Below are 20420 nucleotides of genomic sequence, written 5' to 3'. Positions count from 1 at the left end.
TTTTCCGGCCTAGCGGCCTTAGCATGCTAAGAAACTTGTCCGCTGGAAACATGTCCGTCGGACATGTCCGATGGTTAGTACGACTCATCGGACATGCCCGCCTGTTATGACGTATAACCAGCGGCCCGAAATCCCGCGAATACGTCGAATTGATTTGACGCATGCGTGGAAGCGGTGAACTTCCGTGTTAGAGAACGTCGGTGTCTTCTACGTCACCGCGTTCTCTGTCCGTGGGAATTTTGGTCTGATGGTGTGTACACACATCAGACCAAAAGCTCCCAGCAGACATGTCCAATGAAAACGGTCCGCGGACCGTTTTTATCGGACATGTCTGCTCCTGTGTACAAGGCCTTACAATCATTTTCAATGTTGGACTTTTTACAGAGAAAGAATTGGCCTCTAGGGTCTCTATTACAGATCTATGCGGGAACCCTATTAAAATAATTTTCCCACTTGCACTTCCTCCTCCTTCTATACTGCACCCCCCCAAATGCTGTAGCTGTGCCGCCAAAAAATAACTATAAGGGTGTGGGACCGCCAGCCCTCCTTTGTTTGTTGGTAATTGCAACGTTTTTGAGGCTAATCCTCGCCTTTCCCTTCTTCCAGATTAGGGTCCTAAAAAGGGTCTCTATCTTTTTGAACCATAGATTATCAATCCATACTGGGGAATTATGAAGCACATAGAGCAAATTGTGGCATCCAAATTATTTTAATAAGATTACTACGTCCGGCTACCGAAAGTGGAAGACGTCCCCAGATATGGCTCTAAGTTGTTATTTATGAATTGTTCTGGGTTTCGTGTTACCACGATTCCCAAATACTCCATCTTCTCCCCTATTTTTAATTGAGGGATTCCTACTCCATCCATTATACTCACTGAGTCCACTGGCAAAAGTGTAGATTTTTCCCAGTTTATTACCAGGCCCGAGAATTGTCCAAACGCTTCTACTGTTTGCACTGCAGTTTTGAGGGAGGCTGTAGAATCTCTCAAAAAAAGGAGGATGTCGTCCGAATAAAGCGCAACTTTTTCCTCCTCTGCCCCTCTCTGAAACCCCTGTATGTCCTGTCTGGATCTGATTACAATTGCCAATGGCTCAATTGCCAGGGCAAATAGGGGTGGAGATAGGGGACATCCCTGTCTAGTCCCCCTTTCCAGTCCAAACGACTGTGAGTATTCATTATTGATTTTTATTTTTGCACTTGGGGAGTTGTACAGTAACTTTATCCATTTAATAAAAGATGGGCCAAACCCAAATTTCTCCAAAGCATACCAGAGATAATCCCACTCTAAGCTATCAAATAGTTTTATTTAGCCAGGACTTTATTACCAATTGTTTTTTAAAATTTTATGTAGTGTGACAGACCCAACCGGGACAGGGGCTTTAGAAGGGGACTGCAGGGTAGCCTCTTGCCTACTGTCAGGGGCGTGGCTGAGTCTACAAATGATCTGGGGCTAGAGCCCATAGCAGCGAAGTAAAGAAAGTCATAAGCTTGGGCGGGCATACATATGTATATAATATACGTGTGTATAAAGATATATATATATATATATATATATATATATATATATATAAAAAAAATATAACATTATATATTAACATTACATCAGGGTCCCCAGAGAGCCCCGACTCTTACATCAGGGTCCCCAGAGAGCCTCCCCCTTAAATCAGGGTTCTCAAAGAGCCTCCCACTTACATCAAGGTCCCCAGAAAGCATCCCCCTTACATCAGGGCCCCCAGAGAGCCTCCCCCTTAAATCAGGGTCCTCAAAGAGCCTCCCACTTACATCAGGGTTCCCAGAAAGCCCCCCATTATATCAGGATCCTAAGAGAGCCTCCCCTTACATAAGGGTCCCCAGAGAGCCTCCCCTTACATCGGGGTCCCCAGAGAGCCTCTGCTTACATTGGGGTCCCCAGAGAGCCTCCCCTTACTTCGGGGTCCCCAGAGAGCCTCCTCCTTACATCATGTCATTTTCACATACAGAGAGGCTAGGGTATATAGAGAGGCTAGGCTAGGGTATATAAAAAAAACAGGCTAGTGTATACAGAGAGGATAGGGTATACAGAAGACAGGTTAGGGTATACAGAAGAGAGGCTAGGGTATGCAGAGAGGCTAGGGTATGCAGAAGATAGGCTAGGGTATACAGGGAGCCTATGGTTTACAGAAGACAGGCTAGGGTATACAGATAGTAGATATAAAGATATGAGGCTTGTAGTTTAAATATGTAAATAGGTCAGGTTTCCAGTCCTATAACTGCATATATGGAAAAAATTGTTTGAACAAGAGGGTCAAACCGAAAAGAAGAACTATAAGGAAATACACCTGACTAAATAATTATTCAAAAGTAGAACATTTTTAATTAAATATTAATAGTACATATAATGGAAGAACTTGATTGGATAAGGAACAATATTATTAAAAGATTGGCTGCAGTGCGGTTCACCGACTATAGGGTATATTGAGACCAGCAAGGCAGCCTCCACATACTAACAATGAAAAAAAAATATACTGTATACAAAACATATAAACATAAAGGAATCCAATCTTTTCCAGGCATTGTTGCAATTACTGCACTTTCACTTTGTAAGGACGTATACAGGTAGTTTCCTGTCCCTTATTTTTTCTCAAGATATGTGAATATACATCAGCTACAGTTGCCTTATATCAACCAGCAGAGATACAATATTCTTGGTCTGAATCTATATGTAGCGGAGTACATTCAACATCAATTACATGAGGATATACACAGGATTTCCTGCTCCCTCTTTGATTGGTATAAGATTGCTACATCGATTCCTCTTCCCTTTATCTCTGCCACCTCTGGTTTCTTATTTTTCTCAGCAGCTCGAGCTTCAGATGAGACTGGAGGGATAATATATTTTCTCTACTTTTTCAATAAGTTGGTTTATTGGTTAATTTCACTCAGGGATTTCCCTGTAATATATATCCCTCCATACTATCTGATATCCGGATGGCCTTTATGTTTATATGTTTTGTATATATATTTTTTTCATTGTTAGTATGTGGAGGCTGCCTTGCTGGTCTCAATATACCCTATAGTCGGTGAACCGCACTGCAGCCAATCTTTTAATATTGTTCCTTATCCAATCAAGTTCTTCCATTATATGTACTATTAGGGTATACAGATAGCCTGGGGTATACACAAGGCTAGGGCAGGGCTCAAAATTTCAAGTCTCAAGGGTTACTCGCCACCAGTTGCCCCACCCAACCACTACCCTCCCCCACTCCAATCACGTCCTCATAAACTATATCATGAAATGACACTTAAATGTTTTATGCAGAATTACATTACAAAAATAAATATTAACAACTTTATCAGTTCCCCTCAATGCAGGCTCACCTGTGCCCATCATTGCAGCGTGACCTGTGCCCACCATTGCAGCATGACCTGTGCCCACCATTGCAGCATGACCCGTGCCCACCATTGCAGCCTCACCGTGCCCCACATTGCAGCCTCACCGTGCCCTACATTGCAGCCTCACCGTGCCCCACATTGCAGCCTCACCATGCCTTAAAATCCAGCCTCACTGTGCCCCAAAATCAAGCCTCACTGTGCCTCAAATTTCAGACTCGCCAGGTGTTGTAATATATGTTGTAATATGTTGGCCGATTTGTGTGGGATATTATATATATATATATATATATATATATATATATATATATATATATATATATATATATATATATATATATATATATATATATATATATATATATATATATATATATATATATATATTGTATTATTATATTATAAGTCCAAAATTGACCAGGCCAGATTTCAGTTGACATTTGGTACCTGTTAAGACAATTACATGTTACACATCAAAAGAGGCTTGCCGATTGTCAATAGGCAAAGGTCCAGGATAAGTCTATTTTACACATCAAACCTGTAATTACATGTTACACATCAATAGACGCTTGTCGATTGTCAATAGGCAAAGAGACAGGATGAGTCTATTTTACACATCAAACCATTACTCAGGCCACATGTAATCTAATTACATATTAGAGGAAGCTTATTAGTATGCAAGAATGGAAAAATTAGGAATAGGTGATGATTGAAGCTGTCTCCGGCTGGGGTCATTATCTGTCACTCTGAAAAACAGGATGTAGATCAAAGACGGACAATCAAATTGCTCAGCTATTCAGTGGATAGGGAATATAATTCTGGAGATCAATCTTGTTACTCAGAATATTCTCTGTATATTCTCTGTATGAATATGGCACAGGTGTAGAAGTGATCAGAATATTCTCTGTGTTTTCTCTGTGTATGGCACAGGTCTAGAGCTGATCTAGTCAGATGGGACTTTAAATTACTCTGTTGGATTTGTATCATCTGTGGAATTTGGAATTTATTCTGTATTGGAAGTCAAATAAATGCACTCTCTGGAGAGCCTGATGTGTTTCTGCGGAACAACATAATTTATAGTCATCATACTAACACCTAAATATCAATTATCTAACCGGACTACACTATACAATTATATCACTACACCAGGGTGGAGGAAGTGAGAGGGTGGCCAGGACATGATTGGAGGAAGATTAGAGCCACGAGAGATGTTCTCCCAGAGTGATCGCCCTTGTGGAAGAGAGCATATAGGAAGAGGAAAGCTGCAGGATCGCAGAGCAGTGAAACACGCTGTAACAGCTGACATTGTCTCTGTTATGCTCACTCTCACACAGCCCCGCCTCCTCCTGACGCCTGTGAGCAGTGGTGTATTTACGTTTTGAGCTGCCCTAGGCCTGACTAAACTCATGCACCCCCCCCCCCCCCCCAATTTAAATATGACCCTTCATATTATGACCCTTAAATATGACCCTTCATAGTGTTCAAATTGTATTCACATAGCTTTGGGTGCACACTGTGCAGATGAGACACTACACCAAGTAAAAATACTTGCAGATCACTGCCTATGGTATTAATATGAGAACACCAACAATTGTATTCACGTAGCTTTTAGGTGCACACTGTGCAGAGGACACAGTACACCAGGTGAAAATACTTGCTGATCACTGCATGTGGTATTAATATTAGAACACCAGCAATTTTTATCACATAGCTTTAGGTACACACTGTGCAGAGAACACAGTACACCAAGTGAAAATATTTGCTGATCACTGCCTGTGGTATTAATATGAGAACACCAGCAATTGTATTAACGTAACGTTAGGTGCACACTGTGCAGAGGACACAGTACACCAAGTGAAAACACTTGCTGATCATTGCCTGTGGTATTAATATGAGAACACCAGCAATTGAATTAACGTAGCGTTAGGTGCACACTGTGCAGAGGACACAGTACACCAAGTGAAAATACTTGCTAATCACTGCCTGTGGTATTAATATGAGAACACCAGCAATTGTATTCACATAGCTTTGGGTGCACACTGTGCAGAGAACACAGTACACCAAGTGAAAATATTTGCTGATCACTGCCTGTGGTATTAATATGAGAACACCAGCAATTGTATTAACGTAATGTTAGGTGCACACTGTGCAGAGGACACAGTACACCAAGTGAAAACACTTGCTGATCATTGCCTGTGGTATTAATATGAGAACACCAGCAATTGAATTAACGTAGCGTTAGGTGCACACTGTGCAGAGGACACAGTACACCAAGTGAAAATACTTGCTAATCACTGCCTGTGGTATTAATATGAGAACACCAGCAATTGTATTCACATAGCTTTGGGTGCACACTGTGCAAAGGACACAGTACACCAAGTGAAAATACTGCAGCTAGCACAATCACCTGCCTGCCTATCAGTATATTAGGAAGAGCATACAGGAACAGATCTAGCTAAACTCATTACAGTGTATAAATATACATACAACACCTGGGATACATATATATCCTCTACACACTGTAACTGTAACTGACTCGCCTGCCTGCCTGCTCTATCTAACTCAAAATAAATGACACTGTCTCTTTCTCTCTGTCTGTCTTTAACCACCGCAACACACTACACAAGGCCGCCACAGAGGTGGCCTTATATAGTGTGGGGCGTGTACTAAACCCCCTGAGACATAATTGGCCAAAGCCACCCTGGCTTTGGCCAATTATGGCTCTCCGTTTTTTGCACGCTGTGATTGGCCAAAGCATGCGGGTCATAGGGCATGCTTGGCCAATCAACAGCCAGCAATGCACTGCGATGCCGCAGTGAATTATGGGCTGTGACGCGCCACTTGAATTTGGCACGAACAGCCCATAGGGTTCGTAATTCAACGAACGAGCGAACATACGATATTCGAGTCGAACATGAGTTTGACTCGAACACGAAGCTCATCCCTACTCAGAACACACAGTAAGTGCTAAAGTTTTGTGTGTTAAAACAGTCTGGAATTCACCTATGATGGGAAGGTTTGAGAGGTGCGGCAAGTATGTGCCCTCTAGGTTTCTGCACTTAATGCCTGCAGCAGTTCCCCCCCCCCCCCCAGTAACAGGTTCTCTTTAATGCCACAGACTTATTTAGTGCAAAAGTGTGTGTAGGGCTTGAAGTTTTAATACATTGTTTTCTCATTTCATTCCAGAAGTAAAGTGGATATATTTGGTGAGCGTAGCCTTTTCTCTTCTTGTAACTCGGAGTGCCACTGTTCGTCCAGCTGGTGGGATCCAGTGTGTGGGGAGAATAAAGTAACGTACATGTCAGCATGTTTGGCTGGTTGCAAATCTTCCTCGGGGGCAGGGAAGGCTGTTGTAAGTTTCATTCCCATAATCCTCTATTTTGGAGGTGTAGAGATTCTATTATCATTTTATCTGCTTTGTGTCCATGTAGGTTTACCATAACTGCTCATGTATCGAATCTTTGGGTTTTTCATCAGCCAATTTATCCGTCATGCTGGGGGTGTGTCCACCCACTGAAAACTGTGCCAGTATGTTTGTAAACTACATCATCTTACTCAGCTTTATCACCTTTATAAATGCAATCAGTCTGTCTGCATTCTTTGTCATCATCCTCTGGTGAGTCCATATGCCCCCTAGGTGGCTGCCTATTGGCAATTTGAAATTCTATATTTTAACTGAGAAACACAATTCTTGGAACAAAAAACTCTACTCCAGGTCATAAAGGGCATTTCTGTTTAGAGGTCATCTGTAAACTGTGCTAACATGTTCCTTCTTATGTACAAGGTATACAATAGGGCAGGGATATGCAATTAGCGGACCTCCAGCTGTTGCAAAACTACAAATCCCATCATGCTTCTGCCTCTGGGTGTCTTACTTGTGGCTGTCAGAGTCTTGCAATGCCTCATGGGATTTGTAGTTCTGCAACAGCTGGAGGTCCGCTAATTGCTTATCCCTGCAATAGGGCTTTTTTCCATTTTCTAAGGCAAAAAGTAAACTGTTACATTTTTGCAGACTTTGCTTACGCCCCGAGTCTCAGTGATGCAAAAGATATATATGCTAAATTTCAAGAAGATTGGATAAAATTTAGAGGTTGCACACTTTGGCCCGGATTCACAAAGCACTTACGCCGATGTATCTCGAGATACGCCGCGTAAGTGTAACTATGCGCCGTCGTATTTGTGCGCCGTGCCCACAGAACTAGATACGCCTGAAAATAGGCTTCTTCCGACCGACGTAACTTTCCTACGTCGGCGTATCGTGGGCGCATATTTACGCTGGCCACCACATTGCAAATATGCAAATGAGAGTGATAAGTCGATTTACAAACGTAGTTGCGCCCGGCGCATAATATACGCGGTTTGTGTAAGGCTTACGTCCGGCGTATAGTTATTCCCCATCTATGAGGCACAACTCATGCAAAGGTATGGACCAGGGAACAGCCGTCATATTTTACGTTGTTTACGTAGTAGTACGTGAATAGGGCTGGGCGTAGGTTACGTTCACGGCGTAGGCAGTGATTTGACGTATCTTAGGGAGTAGTTTCAACGTGATTCTGCGCATGCGCACTGGGTTGCGTCCATGGGACGGTGCATGCGCCGTAAGTTATTCGTATCTTTATGATGCTCAGTACATCATTTATATGGGGTCACGCCTCATTAGCATGGCTCACGCCCACTTCCACCTACGCTGGCTTACGCAGAGGAAACCCAGCGTATATTTGGGGGTGAGTGCTTTGTGAATACTGTGCTTGGCGCTCTGCGCTACGCCGGCGTAGCCTAAAAAAGATACGCTACGCCGGCATAAATATGCGCCAATGTATGTGAATCCGGGCCTTCGATCTGTTTTGTAAAAGTAGGCAAAAAAAAAGATTTTTCAATGTTAATTACTTTTATTGGGAAAACTAGAAATCACAAACTTAAACTATACACTAGGATTAAAAGGTAATACGATAGGCAAAACATGTGTTATATTAATCAACTTTGAACGATGCAATCCCTTGTTTTGTTCGCTTGGTGACGACTTTTCTGTGATGCTCAACTACCCTCAACAAGAATTGTTTTTGTTTTTCATCCCTGACCGATTCTTTATACTTTTTTATAAGAGCAATTCCTCTTTCTACGGTATCATTGACAACCTTAAAGGGTCACTAAAGGATTTTTTTTTTTAGCTAAATAGCTTCCTTTACCTTACTGCAGTACTGGTCTCATGTCCTCATTGTTCGTTTTTGCTTTGAAGTAGCTGTAATTCTGCTGTGATCTCCATACTTCCTGGTTGCCTGTTTCCTTATAACCATCTGTAACGGAATGACCCGTGACACCCAAAGACTTTGTGAGGATGGAGGATACTCCTGTGTCAGCGTCACTGATAACTCTTGGGTCTGAGTCCACTCTGTGCCCTTTGGGCATGGAGTGGCAAGTGAATCGTAATTCATGGATTACATGAGATTTGACATCACGGACAGTTCATATTGCAGGATCTTGAGAGACTACAAGATGTTGGTTAATTGTGACCCCAACCAGTCAATATTCTATGACTCATTTCTATGATTAGTCTAGTGACATGCTAATTGCATCAGGGCTTGGAGGACATTCCATTGTCCTTGTGTAAAGGTGTTGTAACGGACAGGTGTTAATCCCAGGTCTGCTCCCAGAACTCTAATTATGCATACTAGAGACTGCTTATGTGTGATAACCCTGTCTACAATCTATTGATGCTCAGAGGTGTCAAGCGGTATGCGGAGACGGAGTGGGTGAAGGCTTTTGTTGTTAGTAATTGAGGAATGTTTATTAATTAGCCTCAGTGTGTGATTGGGGGGGGGGGGACAGTTTGATTGTTCCTGTAAATTCTGTGACCTGTTGTACTATATAAAAAGACTGAGAGAAATCATTAAAGTATCATTACATTTGGAACAAGTACAGAGCTGCGTGTCTCGTCTTGATTCTGGGAAAATGGGATGCCTGCTGGTCTGTCTGTGTGTCAGATGAGCTGTTGTCGTGGATGGGATGGAAGGTCGTAAACGGTGGTGACCGTTACAGTGGTGGCAGCGGTGGGATAATTCCATCCCTTAAAGGACGGCTACAAGGACACAGGACGATGGAGACGCTGTATGAGCGGCTGAAGCTCTCTTCCCTCAAGGACTTACTGGAGAGCCGGGGCAGATCGGCCTGCAACCGTAAGAGAAGGGACATTATCGCACAACTTGTCGAAATGGATAGAGCTGAGAGGCCCAGCGTAACAGACAGGACACCCGATGAAGAGTTTTGGGACCGGGCTGTTAGACGTGGACTGGCACAGTATGAACCTAATCCTCCACCGGAGATCATAGACCGGGTTATAGCGGCTGTGGATGCCACTTGGCTAGAGCAAAGAGGTGCTGCAGCAGCAGAAGTCACAGCAGCACCAACTGAAGAGAGGGGAGAGGTACAGAGACCAGTCACCATGGAAGTGGAGTTCCAGGGAGCCGGGGCAATTGGCCCCTCTCCCCAGCAACAAGCTGTGGTGGTAAAGCATTTGCCCCCAGCTGAATCCCTGGCAGCAGGGCAGGATGATACTGGCTGCTGCACACAACTGCAGCTTGAGCTGACATCGGGTGATGGGACTGTGGTCTCCCCTCAAAGCGACCCAGCAGAAGGGCTGGCAACGGAGCAGAGTGCCACAAGTCTCTGCTCTCACCTAGCAGGAGAGGGAGTTCCTGCACCAGTGGATGGGACTTCAGTCTCCACTGGTATACCCCAGGGATGGTGGCCAGTTGGCCCAGATCCCCAGCAGCATGAGGAACTGAGCCCAGTCACCCTGTCTTCTCTCCAGCGGCTGAAAGGACTCCAGGGAGAAGGGCCAGTCCAGGCCTCTCCCCAGCGGCAGGCAGATTCTCTGAGAGAGACAGAGGTTGGCTGGGTGAGTAATACTCTGTTTGGAGCAATTTATTTGGGGTACGGTATGGATACCAGCATTGGAGGACTAGATCTACTGACTGACTTCGGAGTCAACCCGTTCGGGGTCTCCTCCTGTGTCAGTCTCCCACCGAAAGGGGAGAGATGTAACGGAATGACCCGTGACACCCAAAGACTTTGTGAGGATGGAGGATACTCCTGTGTCAGCGTCACTGATAACTCTTGGGTCTGAGTCCACTCTGTGCCCTTTGGGCATGGAGTGGCAAGTGAATCGTAATTCATGGATTACATGAGATTTGACATCACGGACAGTTCATATTGCAGGATCTTGAGAGACTACAAGATGTTGGTTAATTGTGACCCCAACCAGTCAATATTCTATGACTCATTTCTATGATTAGTCTAGTGACATGCTAATTGCATCAGGGCTTGGAGGACATTCCATTGTCCTTGTGTAAAGGTGTTGTAACGGACAGGTGTTAATCCCAGGTCTGCTCCCAGAACTCTAATTATGCATACTAGAGACTGCTTATGTGTGATAACCCTGTCTACAATCTATTGATGCTCAGAGGTGTCAAGCGGTATGCGGAGACGGAGTGGGTGAAGGCTTTGTGGGATGCCTGCTGGTCTGTCTGTGTGTCAGATGAGCTGTTGTCGTGGATGGGATGGAAGGTCGTAAACGGTGGTGACCGTTACACCATCGTACGGGGAGATTTTCACGGTGGTCTAAGCTGTCATTACTGTGTGTCTAAAACTCCTCAGAACCAATCAGATTCATTTTAAAAACAAAACACTGCCCTGGATTTGTTTGTTTTTGTTCTGTGAGTCTTCCCGACTCACCTCTCACCCGGAACTTCATGTATGTCCTTTAAAACCGAAAGTGAACCTAGAGGCACATTATATGATAGATTAAATTCAATTTTTAATCATTTTTAAAAGCACTTACCTGCTCCACGTTTCAGCGATGCGGCCGCCCGGAGCTCCGCTCCTCTTCCCCCCCCCCTCCGGTCGGCACCTCCATTCATAGTGTGGGCACCTGGCCGTGACAACTTTCGGCTTCATGGGCAGGCACTCACTGCGAGTCACGCTGCACTCTATGAATGGACAGGCGATCTCCTGGGACCTGTCACATGTGCCCGGAGATTCGCCTAAAGGGAGGGGCCGCCTAAGGCGAGAAGAAAAGTATCCGAGGCAGTCCCTGGGAAGGAGGAAGTGGGACAGGAAGTCCCACTCCTCCCGAAGCCCCCACTCCTCCACAAAAAAAATTCATGCCAAATTTGGCATGTAAGGGGGAGATGAGTGCTTAAAGAGGAAGTTCCACTTTGGAACATGGCTTCTTAGAGAATCACTGCAGTATTCTGTCACGTCGTGGAACCCAAACAATTCAAAGAATGTCTTTGTTTTATTAGTAACGAAATGGTTCAGGTCTTTTCCTTCAAAAAACATGTTTTTACCCTCTAATCGTTTAACTTCCTTTTTCCACTTGATGGTATCCCACAACAATCCTCAAACACTCTTTTCAATATTAGTTCATGGATGTGATGACGGCAAGCCAACCACAACAATGTTCGTTCGATTTCCCTAGAGCTGCAACTCTATCTTCCAAAGTTTTGACATTCCCATAGGCAACTGAGGGCAACAGTTTACTATCCCAATGCAAGACCAAATGAGAAGGATTTTCAAAGACTGACTCTTCAAATATTCTTTGCCATTTTACTTCTATTGATGGCTCGAGCTCTGTAAATGGTAGCTGGAGATATGGAAATTTTTGAAACATCGTGGCCACGGCTGTTTGCAGTTGGTATAAATAAAGAACTTGCTTGTCAAATAGATAGCTGTTCTCAATCCCAAGTAGACGTGAGTGTCTGATCAAGAGGTTTTAATCTAGGACTTGAATGTCATTTTTTCGTTGCTGAGGGCCTCTTCATCACTAGGTGCTTGTGATGATAGAGATAAGTCTTCCATTATAACTGTCTTATTGATTTCAGCGATAGCTGTGTAATGTTTATTCTTATATGAATCCTTTTTTTCTTCTTTTGTACACTTAGTTCAATGTTAGAAATTTCACTAGTTTGTGATAAAAGTGATCTATGTATGCAACCCCTAAATATTATCCAATCTTCTTGAAATTTGGCATATATATCTTTTACATCACTATGACTCGGGGCGTAAGCAAAGTCATATAAAAATCACATCTTTGGAAAAATGAAACACCCTAGTATACAATGCACTGACCTATCTCAATTTCTTTGCTACAGGTCAGTGAGTCCAGAGCTTAAGTCACTGGGGATAGGAATCTATATGTTACTGGTGAGAACACTGGGTGGGTATGAATGCCATGGTTGATTCCATAAAGAGGTGATTGGTTGTTTCCTAGACCGGGCTCAGAAATCAGCTCTGGTAATATGTGTTGTTTTGTCTCCCTATCACAGCTGGAATTCCTGCTCCTATTTATTTTGGAGCCCTATTAGACAAAACCTGCCTGAAATGGGGGACAAAGTTCTGTGGAGGAAAAGGGGCCTGTCGGATGTATGATACCAAATCCTACCGGTAAGCTCTTTCATGGAACCTGAATGCTCTTCTTTAAACCCACATTTTTTTATGATCTCCATCCTTATCGATGGAAACTTTACTGAAGATATGCAATTCTATTCAACAGTTGCTAAAATTGTGATAAATGTTCTGGTGCAATGTAAAGGATTTCAATCACTTAAAGGGGTTGTAAAGGTTTTTTTTTTTAAAATAACAAACATACCATACTTACCTCCACTGTGCAGTTAGTTTTGCACAGAGTGGCCCCAATCCTCGTCTTCTGGGGTCCCTCGGTGGCTGTCTCAGCTCCTCCCCACAAGATCTAACACCCTTCTGGGATTCATAGGATGCATTAAGGTGAAAAAAACATGAAGCTTTACAACCCCTTTAAGAGCTAAACATGTCAGTCAAAATTTGCAATTTACTCATAGCACTTGGATTAACCCCCTTAGCGGTAAACCCGAGCGTGACTCGGGGTTGGTTTTCAATGTTAGTATCGGTATCCCCGAGTCACGCTCGGGGTGGACGTGCAGAGTGTGCATCGGCGCGGCTTACCTTCTCGCTGGATCCACAGGCAAGTTACTTACCTTGTCCCTGGATCCAGCGATGCCACCCTGCTGTGTGAGCGAGCGGGTCCTCCTCGCTCGATTCACAGTCTCCCCGTGTGCCGCCGATCTCCGTTCCCTGCGACGTTACGACGCACGGGGCCGGAGAACGGCGCCAAATTCAAAAAAGTGAACAAACACAATACATACAGTATACTGTAATCTTATAGATTACAGTACTGTATGTAAAAAATACACACCCCCCCTTGTCCCTAGTGGTCTGCCCAGTGTCCTGCATGTTCTTTTATATAATAAAAAATGTTCTTTCTGCCTGGAAACTGTAGATTGTCCAAAAGTGTCCCTTTATGTCAAAAATGGTTTTAGATCAGCTAGAAAACAGCGATAATAAATTATAATCACTTGCAGAAATGTGCGATAGCGATTTGTGGGGAAATTCGTCATAAAAAAAAAAAATAATGACAGCGACAATTCTGCAACTGAGCAAATTTCAGTGATTTTGAGTTGATTACATTATTGAAGAATTTTTATTATAATTATATTATTATTTGTTATAATTATTTATTATATTATAATTTATAATTTTGTTTTTTTTTAAAAATGTCATACCCGGGATGCCTACAAGATTCTTGTTTGGTCAGATTTAAGTGAGTTATTCCTAAAAATTACAGGCCTACAGTACAAATAACCAAATTTCCTTGCAAAATAATTGTACCGCTTTTGGTACATAATTCCAGACAGAATCATACCGCCAGGGAGGTTAAGACAGTATCGAACAGAGAATGCCAACCAGTGGTCCGTGGACCTCTGATAGTCCACGAGAAAAATGTGGTGGTCCCCAGGGGTTTTGCCACAAATCAACATGTATACCGCCCAATGTTGTTTACAGTGTTGTTCTCAATGTGCGCTGACAGTCAATACAATCATTTAAAATGATTGTGTATGGGCTTCACATCATTTTTCGGGTTCTGAAAAACGACAATTTTTTTTCTCAAACATGCTGCATTTTTTAACGACGTTTTAAACAATGTCGTTTTTCGGGTTGTAAAAAATGATCGTGTGTGGGCTAAAACGATGTTAAAAATCCGCGCATGCTCAGAAGCAAGTTATGGGATGGGAGCGCTCGTTCTAATAAAACTACCATTCGTAATGGAGTAAGCACATTCATCACACTGTAACAGACAGAAAAGCGCAAATCGTCTTTTACTAACACAGAATCAGCTAAAGCAGCCCCAAGGGTGGCGTCATCCGCATGGAACTTCCCCTTTATAGTGCCATCGTACGCGTTATACGTCACCTCGCTTTGCTAGAGCATTTTTTTAAAACGATAGTGTGTGGGCAACGTTGTTTTAATGATGAAGTTGTAAAAACTTTGGGTTTTTTTCATGCCTAAAAATGATCGTGTGTACCCGGCATTACATTTTGCATATAGTTGACACATTTAAGCAGCCTTGCTAATTTCACTTTGATCACATGTTAGTGCCATTACATATTGTCATCCATGTTGGTTACCTTTCATTCACCACCCCACCCTTCGGAAAATTGCCCCTGGTCCCCACGGTGATTGTCATGTTCTGTTTTTACTTTTCACTTTAATTTCACTTTTCACTATTGTTTTCTTACTTTGATGCCGCGTACACACGGTCGTTTTTCGGCATGAAAAAAAACTACATTTTTCAGCATGTCCAAAAAACGAAGTTTTTCCAACTTCATCATTAAAAACGATGTTGCCCACACACCATCGTTTTTAAATGTTGAACAAAGCGCGGTGACGTACAACAAGTACGACGGCACTCTGAAGGGGAAGTTCTATTCGCCTTTGGGCTGCTTTTAGCTGATTCCTTGTTAGTAAAAGACGATTCGCACTTTTTTTCTGTTACAGCTAGGGATGAGCCGAACACCCCCCTGTTCTGTTCGCACCAGAACGTGCGAACACACCAAACATTCGTGTGAACTTTAGAACCCTATTAAAGTCTATGGGACTCGAACTTTTGAAATCTAAAAAGTGCTATTTTTAAAGGCTAATATGCAAGTTATTGTCCTAAAAAGTGTTTGGGGACCTGGGTCCTGTTTTAAAAACTGCTGTTTTTTCGGGAGCAGTGAATTTATTAATGCTAAAAGTGAAACAATAAAAGTGAAATATTCATATAAAATGGCGTGGAGTTCCCCCAAAAATCCACACCAGACCCCTTATCCGAGCACGTTAACCTGGCCTGGCGCAAAAAAGAGGGGGGACAGAGTGCGGCCCCCTCTCTCCTGAACCGTACCAGGCCACATGCCCTCAACATGGGGAGGATGTCCCCATGTTGATGGGGACAAGGGCCTCATCCCCACAACCCTTGCCCGGTGGTTGTGGGGGTCTGCGGGTGGGGGGCTTATAAAAATCTGGAGGACCTCTTTAACAAAGGGGACCCCCAGATCCTGGCCCCCCCCTATGGGAATTAGTAATGGGGTACATTGTACCCCTACCATTTCACGAAGGAAGTGTAAATAGTTGGAAAAACACACACCATAGAAATAAAGTCCTTTATTAATAAAAAATAAATAAAAAAATCAAGCGGTGATAATCCACTCGTTCCCGGCTTCCTGCTCCAACGTTGTCTGTATCCAGCGACGGGTGCAGGTGATCTCCTGTCCAGCGATGAGAAGATCCATCCATCCAGAGCGCAGAATCGCGGACCTCCTCTCACTGCTGGACACAGCCCAGCGAATAACGCGGGTGAAGCTTTGACATTTCTTATATAGGGGAGGCGGGGCCAACTGTCACGTGACCCCGCACCTTCTGACGCACCCTCTACTACGTCACTGGGGAAGCCCAGGTCTTCCCCCTTGCGTCAGAGGGTGCGGGGTCACGTGACGGGTGGCCCGCCTCCCCTATGTAAGAAATGTCAAAGCTTCACCCCACGTCATTCGCTGGGCTGTGTCCAGCGGTGAGAGGAGGTCGGCAAAGCTGCGCTCTGGATGGATCTTTTCACCTCTGGACCGGAGATCACCCGCACCCTTCGCTAGATACAGACAACGTTGGAGCAGGAAGCCGGGAACGAGTGGATTATCACCGCTGGATTTTTTTTGTTTTATTATTATTAATAAAGGACTTTTTTCTACGGTGTGTGTGTGTGTGTGTGTTTTTTCCAACTATTTACACTTCCTTCCTGAAATGGTAGGGGTACAATGTACCCCATTACCAATTCACATAGGGGGGGCAGGATCTGGGGGTCCCCTTTGTTAAAGGGGTCTTCCAGATTCTGATAAGCCCCCCGCCCGCAGACCCCCACAACCACCGGGCATGGGTTGTGGGGATGAGGCCCTTGTCCCCATCAACATGGGGACATCCTCCCCATTTTGAGGGCATGTGGCCTGGTACGGTTCAGGAGAGGGGGGGCCGCACTCTGTCCCCCCTCTTTTCTGCGGCCGGCCAGGTTAACATGCTCGGATAAAGGGTCTGGTGTGGATTTTTGGGGGAACTCCACTCCATTTTTTTTTAAAATTTTGAGTTCCCCTTAAAATCCACACCAGACCTGAAGGGTCTGGAATGGATATTTGGGGGAAACCCCACGTAATTTATTTTTTTAAATTGACAGCGGGGTTCCCCTTAATATCCATTCCAGACCTGAAGGGCCTGGTAATTGAATTTAGGGGTACCCCCACGCTATTTTTTTTTTTTTTTATGAATGAATTCGCTCTGAATTGCCAGAGCCGACAATTCATTATAGCCGCAGGTCAGTTTTAAATGTCTTTTTTTCTTTCAGAAATTACACTTTGTGCAGGGACAGTTCTAAGTGCGGGAAAAATGCGCTATTTCACATGCTAACTTTACACCCCCCCCTAGGTACAAAATTTAAAGGAATATTTCACTTTTATTGTTTCACTTTTAGCATTATTAAAATCACTGCTCCCGAAAAAACAGCTGTTTTTAAAACTTTTTTTTGCATTGATACATGTCCCCTGGGACAGGACCCAGGTCCCCAAACACTTTTTAGGACAATAACTTGCATATTGGCCTTTAAAATTAGCACTTTAGATTTCTCCCATAGACTTTAACAGGGTGTTCAGCGGCTTTTCGAATTTGCCGCAAACACCCCAAATTGTTTGTTGTTCGCCGAAAAGGCGAACAGGCAATGTTCAAGTCGAACTCGAAGCTCATCCCTAGTTACAGCACGATGAATGTGCTTACTCCATTATAAATAGTAGTTTTACATGAACGAGCGCTCCCGTCTCATTACTCGCTTCTGGGCATGCGCGGGTTTAAAACGTCATTTTAGCCCACACACGATCATTTTTTACAACCCGAAAAGCGACATTTTAAAAAAAGACATTAAAAAATGCAGCATGTTCAAATTTTTTTTGTTGTTTTTCAGAAGCCGAAAAACGATGTGAAGCCCACACACGATGATTTTAAATGACGTTTTTAAAAATGTCATTTTTTTTCATGCCGAAAAACGACCGTGTGTACGCGGCATTATACTTCATTGTTTCTCCCCCTTTTTTCACTTGATTTCACACGTTGTCTTTGTTTCTTTGTTAAAGGGGCTTCCAGATTCCGATAAGAAATTTGTTAGAAAATTAATAAAGGAAATACATTTTAACGAAAACTAAACAAATTTTAACTAAAACTAAACAAAACTAAACAAATTCTGAAACCAAACAAAATGAATTCCATAACGAAACTAATTTAGTACCATAATGAATCTACCCGAAACAAAACACATTTTTCCGTTCTGCACATGTCTACTGTCTATGGGGCAGATCCACGTACATCGGTGCAAATTTGCGTCGGGCGTAGCGTATCTAAGATACACTACGCCGCGGTAACTTACTTTTTTTTTGGTATCCTCAGAGAAAGCGCACCGTAAGTTACGGCGGCGTAGTGTATCTTTGGCGGCGTAAGGGCGCGCAATTCAAATGGATGTGATGGGGGCGTGTTTTATGTAAATACGTCTTGACCCGACGTAAATGACGTTTTTTTTCAACTGCGCATGTGCCGTCCGTGGGGGTATCCCAGTGCGCATGCTCGAAATTAAACCGCAACAAGCCAATGTTTACGACGGTGAGGTCATTCTACGCAAAAAATTCAAAATTCGAGGCGGGAACGACGGCCATACTTAACATTGAGTACGCCTCATATAGCAGGGGTAACTATACGCCGGAAAAAGCCGAACGCAAACGATGTAAAAAAATGCGCCGGCCAGACGTACGTTCGTGGATCGCCGTATCTAGCTAATTTGCATACTTGACGCAGAATTCGAAGGAAACGCCACCTAGCGGCCGGCGGAAAAATGCACCTACGATCCGACGGCGTACGAAGACGTACGCCTGTCGGATCGATCCCAGATGCAGTCGTATCTTGTTTTGTAGATACAAAACAAAGATACGACGCAGGAAATTTAAAATTACGCGGCGTATCAATAGATACGCCGGCGTAATTCTTCTGTGGATCTGGCCCTATCTGTCTATCACATACTGTATAGTGATATCAGAGCAGCCAAGCATTGTACATGATCACCACCACAGCAATACAATATCATTATACTGACACACCATTAGCTCTGGTGCTCTGGTGACAGTACAGTATGTAAAAAAAATGTTAAGAGTTTTTTTGTTTACATACTGTCACTAGAGCAGTGCCACCGTAGTGACACTGTACTGCTCCGGGGGAAGGTGTAAACACGATTTTCTTTTTTTTACACTGAGACTGCTTATGCAGCCATGATGATTATATAGGCAAACAGATTGGATAGTGTTTAGCTGCATTCCTGCCATTGAATCCTACTGTGACATCTGTGATTGGCAAAAGCTGCTATGTTGGGCCCTGTACATTGTGATTGCTGTGAAGAAATCAGAGATCACGGCTGTAAACATTAGCATTATTAATGACAGCCTTGTTTACCACTGGTAATGTGATGAGTCACAGCGATCACATGGTACCAGTGGCAATCATAGCGACCATGTACCCCGATCTGTGGGCCCCTGGGCCCCAGGGGGTGAGCATGAGGCATGCTTTTGGTGATGTACCTATATGCCCTTCCGGAACAACGCTTGTCCTGCCTGGCTACTGCACATATCTGTTTAATCTATACTGGCAAGCAAATATTTCCCATACTTGTGTTTGTAATTCTGTTTTTACTTGTTTGGAGATCCTATATAACCCTGTTTATTCCCCTCCACAGAAATACCTTTCTTGGTCTCACAGCTGGAATCAATGCCCTATGCATCATGTTATTTATTTGGTATATATTCATGGTTAAGAAGAGAGCTTCCAAAAAATCACCAGAAAATGGGGCACAGCAGGAAAATGGCAGCACCAAGAAGAAGGAACACACAGAAGACGCCACTAAAGACGAATGTGCAGCACTTGAGGTGGAGAAGGAATCCTGCATGTGATTTGACTTTTCTTCCCTGTTCCCCAGACATATTACAACTTGTTCAAACTTCCAGTTTGGATATCCCAGTTAGTGAGCACAATCTCCCTGCCTTGGCCTACGTGTACTAATGGCACATGGTAAAAACTCTGCTCTTTCTTTCAAACTTCAAATACTTTGGCCCCCACGTAACATTTTGATCTTCCTAAATTTTTTGATTCAAAGTGTGTTTAAATCAAGGCCACTTAACAGGAGATGCAAAAATACGGAGGAAAACTTGGACAGCCGCACTACAAAAAACGTTACTTTTATTAAAACAGGTCACAAAAAATACATATTCATGAATAAGCACTGAGCTACAGTGTGAAACGCGTCAGTTTCTGTTCTATTTTTTGCTGTGACATGTATTTTTTGTGACCTGTTTTAATAAAAGGAACGTTTTTTGGAGTGCGGCTGTCCAAGTTTTCCTCCGTATTTTTGCATTACCATTGCATTGCCGGCATCCATGGTTTGGATACGGTGAGGAGGCTCTTTTGGCTACATCTGAGTAGTTACCCTTTCTCTCACTTAACAGGAGAGTTGCCAGCAGTTAGTACTTTACTAGGGATAATGCATAAAGTGAAACAATAAAAGTGAAATATTCCTTTAAATTTAGCACCTATGGGGTGTGTATAGCATGCCTGTAAAGTAGCGCTTGTTTCCC

The 20420-nt window shown here is 43.5% G+C and overlaps 1 protein-coding gene across 1 annotated transcript in view; it reads left to right on the top strand.

Moving 5' to 3' along the window:
• Positions 1-19979, top strand: part of LOC120930503 (solute carrier organic anion transporter family member 1C1-like) — a 162970-nt gene extending 142991 nt beyond the window's left edge. Inside the window, exons 15-19 of the mRNA XM_040341681.1 lie at positions 6559-6724; positions 6804-6988; positions 12522-12586; positions 12696-12813; positions 19526-19979. Coding sequence (XP_040197615.1) covers positions 6559-6724; positions 6804-6988; positions 12522-12586; positions 12696-12813; positions 19526-19739 — 748 coding nt within the window. The 3' untranslated portion in view covers positions 19740-19979. The remainder of the gene's footprint in view (positions 1-6558; positions 6725-6803; positions 6989-12521; positions 12587-12695; positions 12814-19525) is intronic.
• Positions 19980-20420: the final 441 nt, after the last annotated feature.

This window comes from Rana temporaria, chromosome 3, assembly GCF_905171775.1.
Source record: "Rana temporaria chromosome 3, aRanTem1.1, whole genome shotgun sequence".
Taxonomy (NCBI): domain Eukaryota; kingdom Metazoa; phylum Chordata; class Amphibia; order Anura; family Ranidae; genus Rana; species Rana temporaria.
Note: the sequence above shows the minus strand (reverse complement) of the source record. Positions and strands in the feature narration are given on the sequence as shown.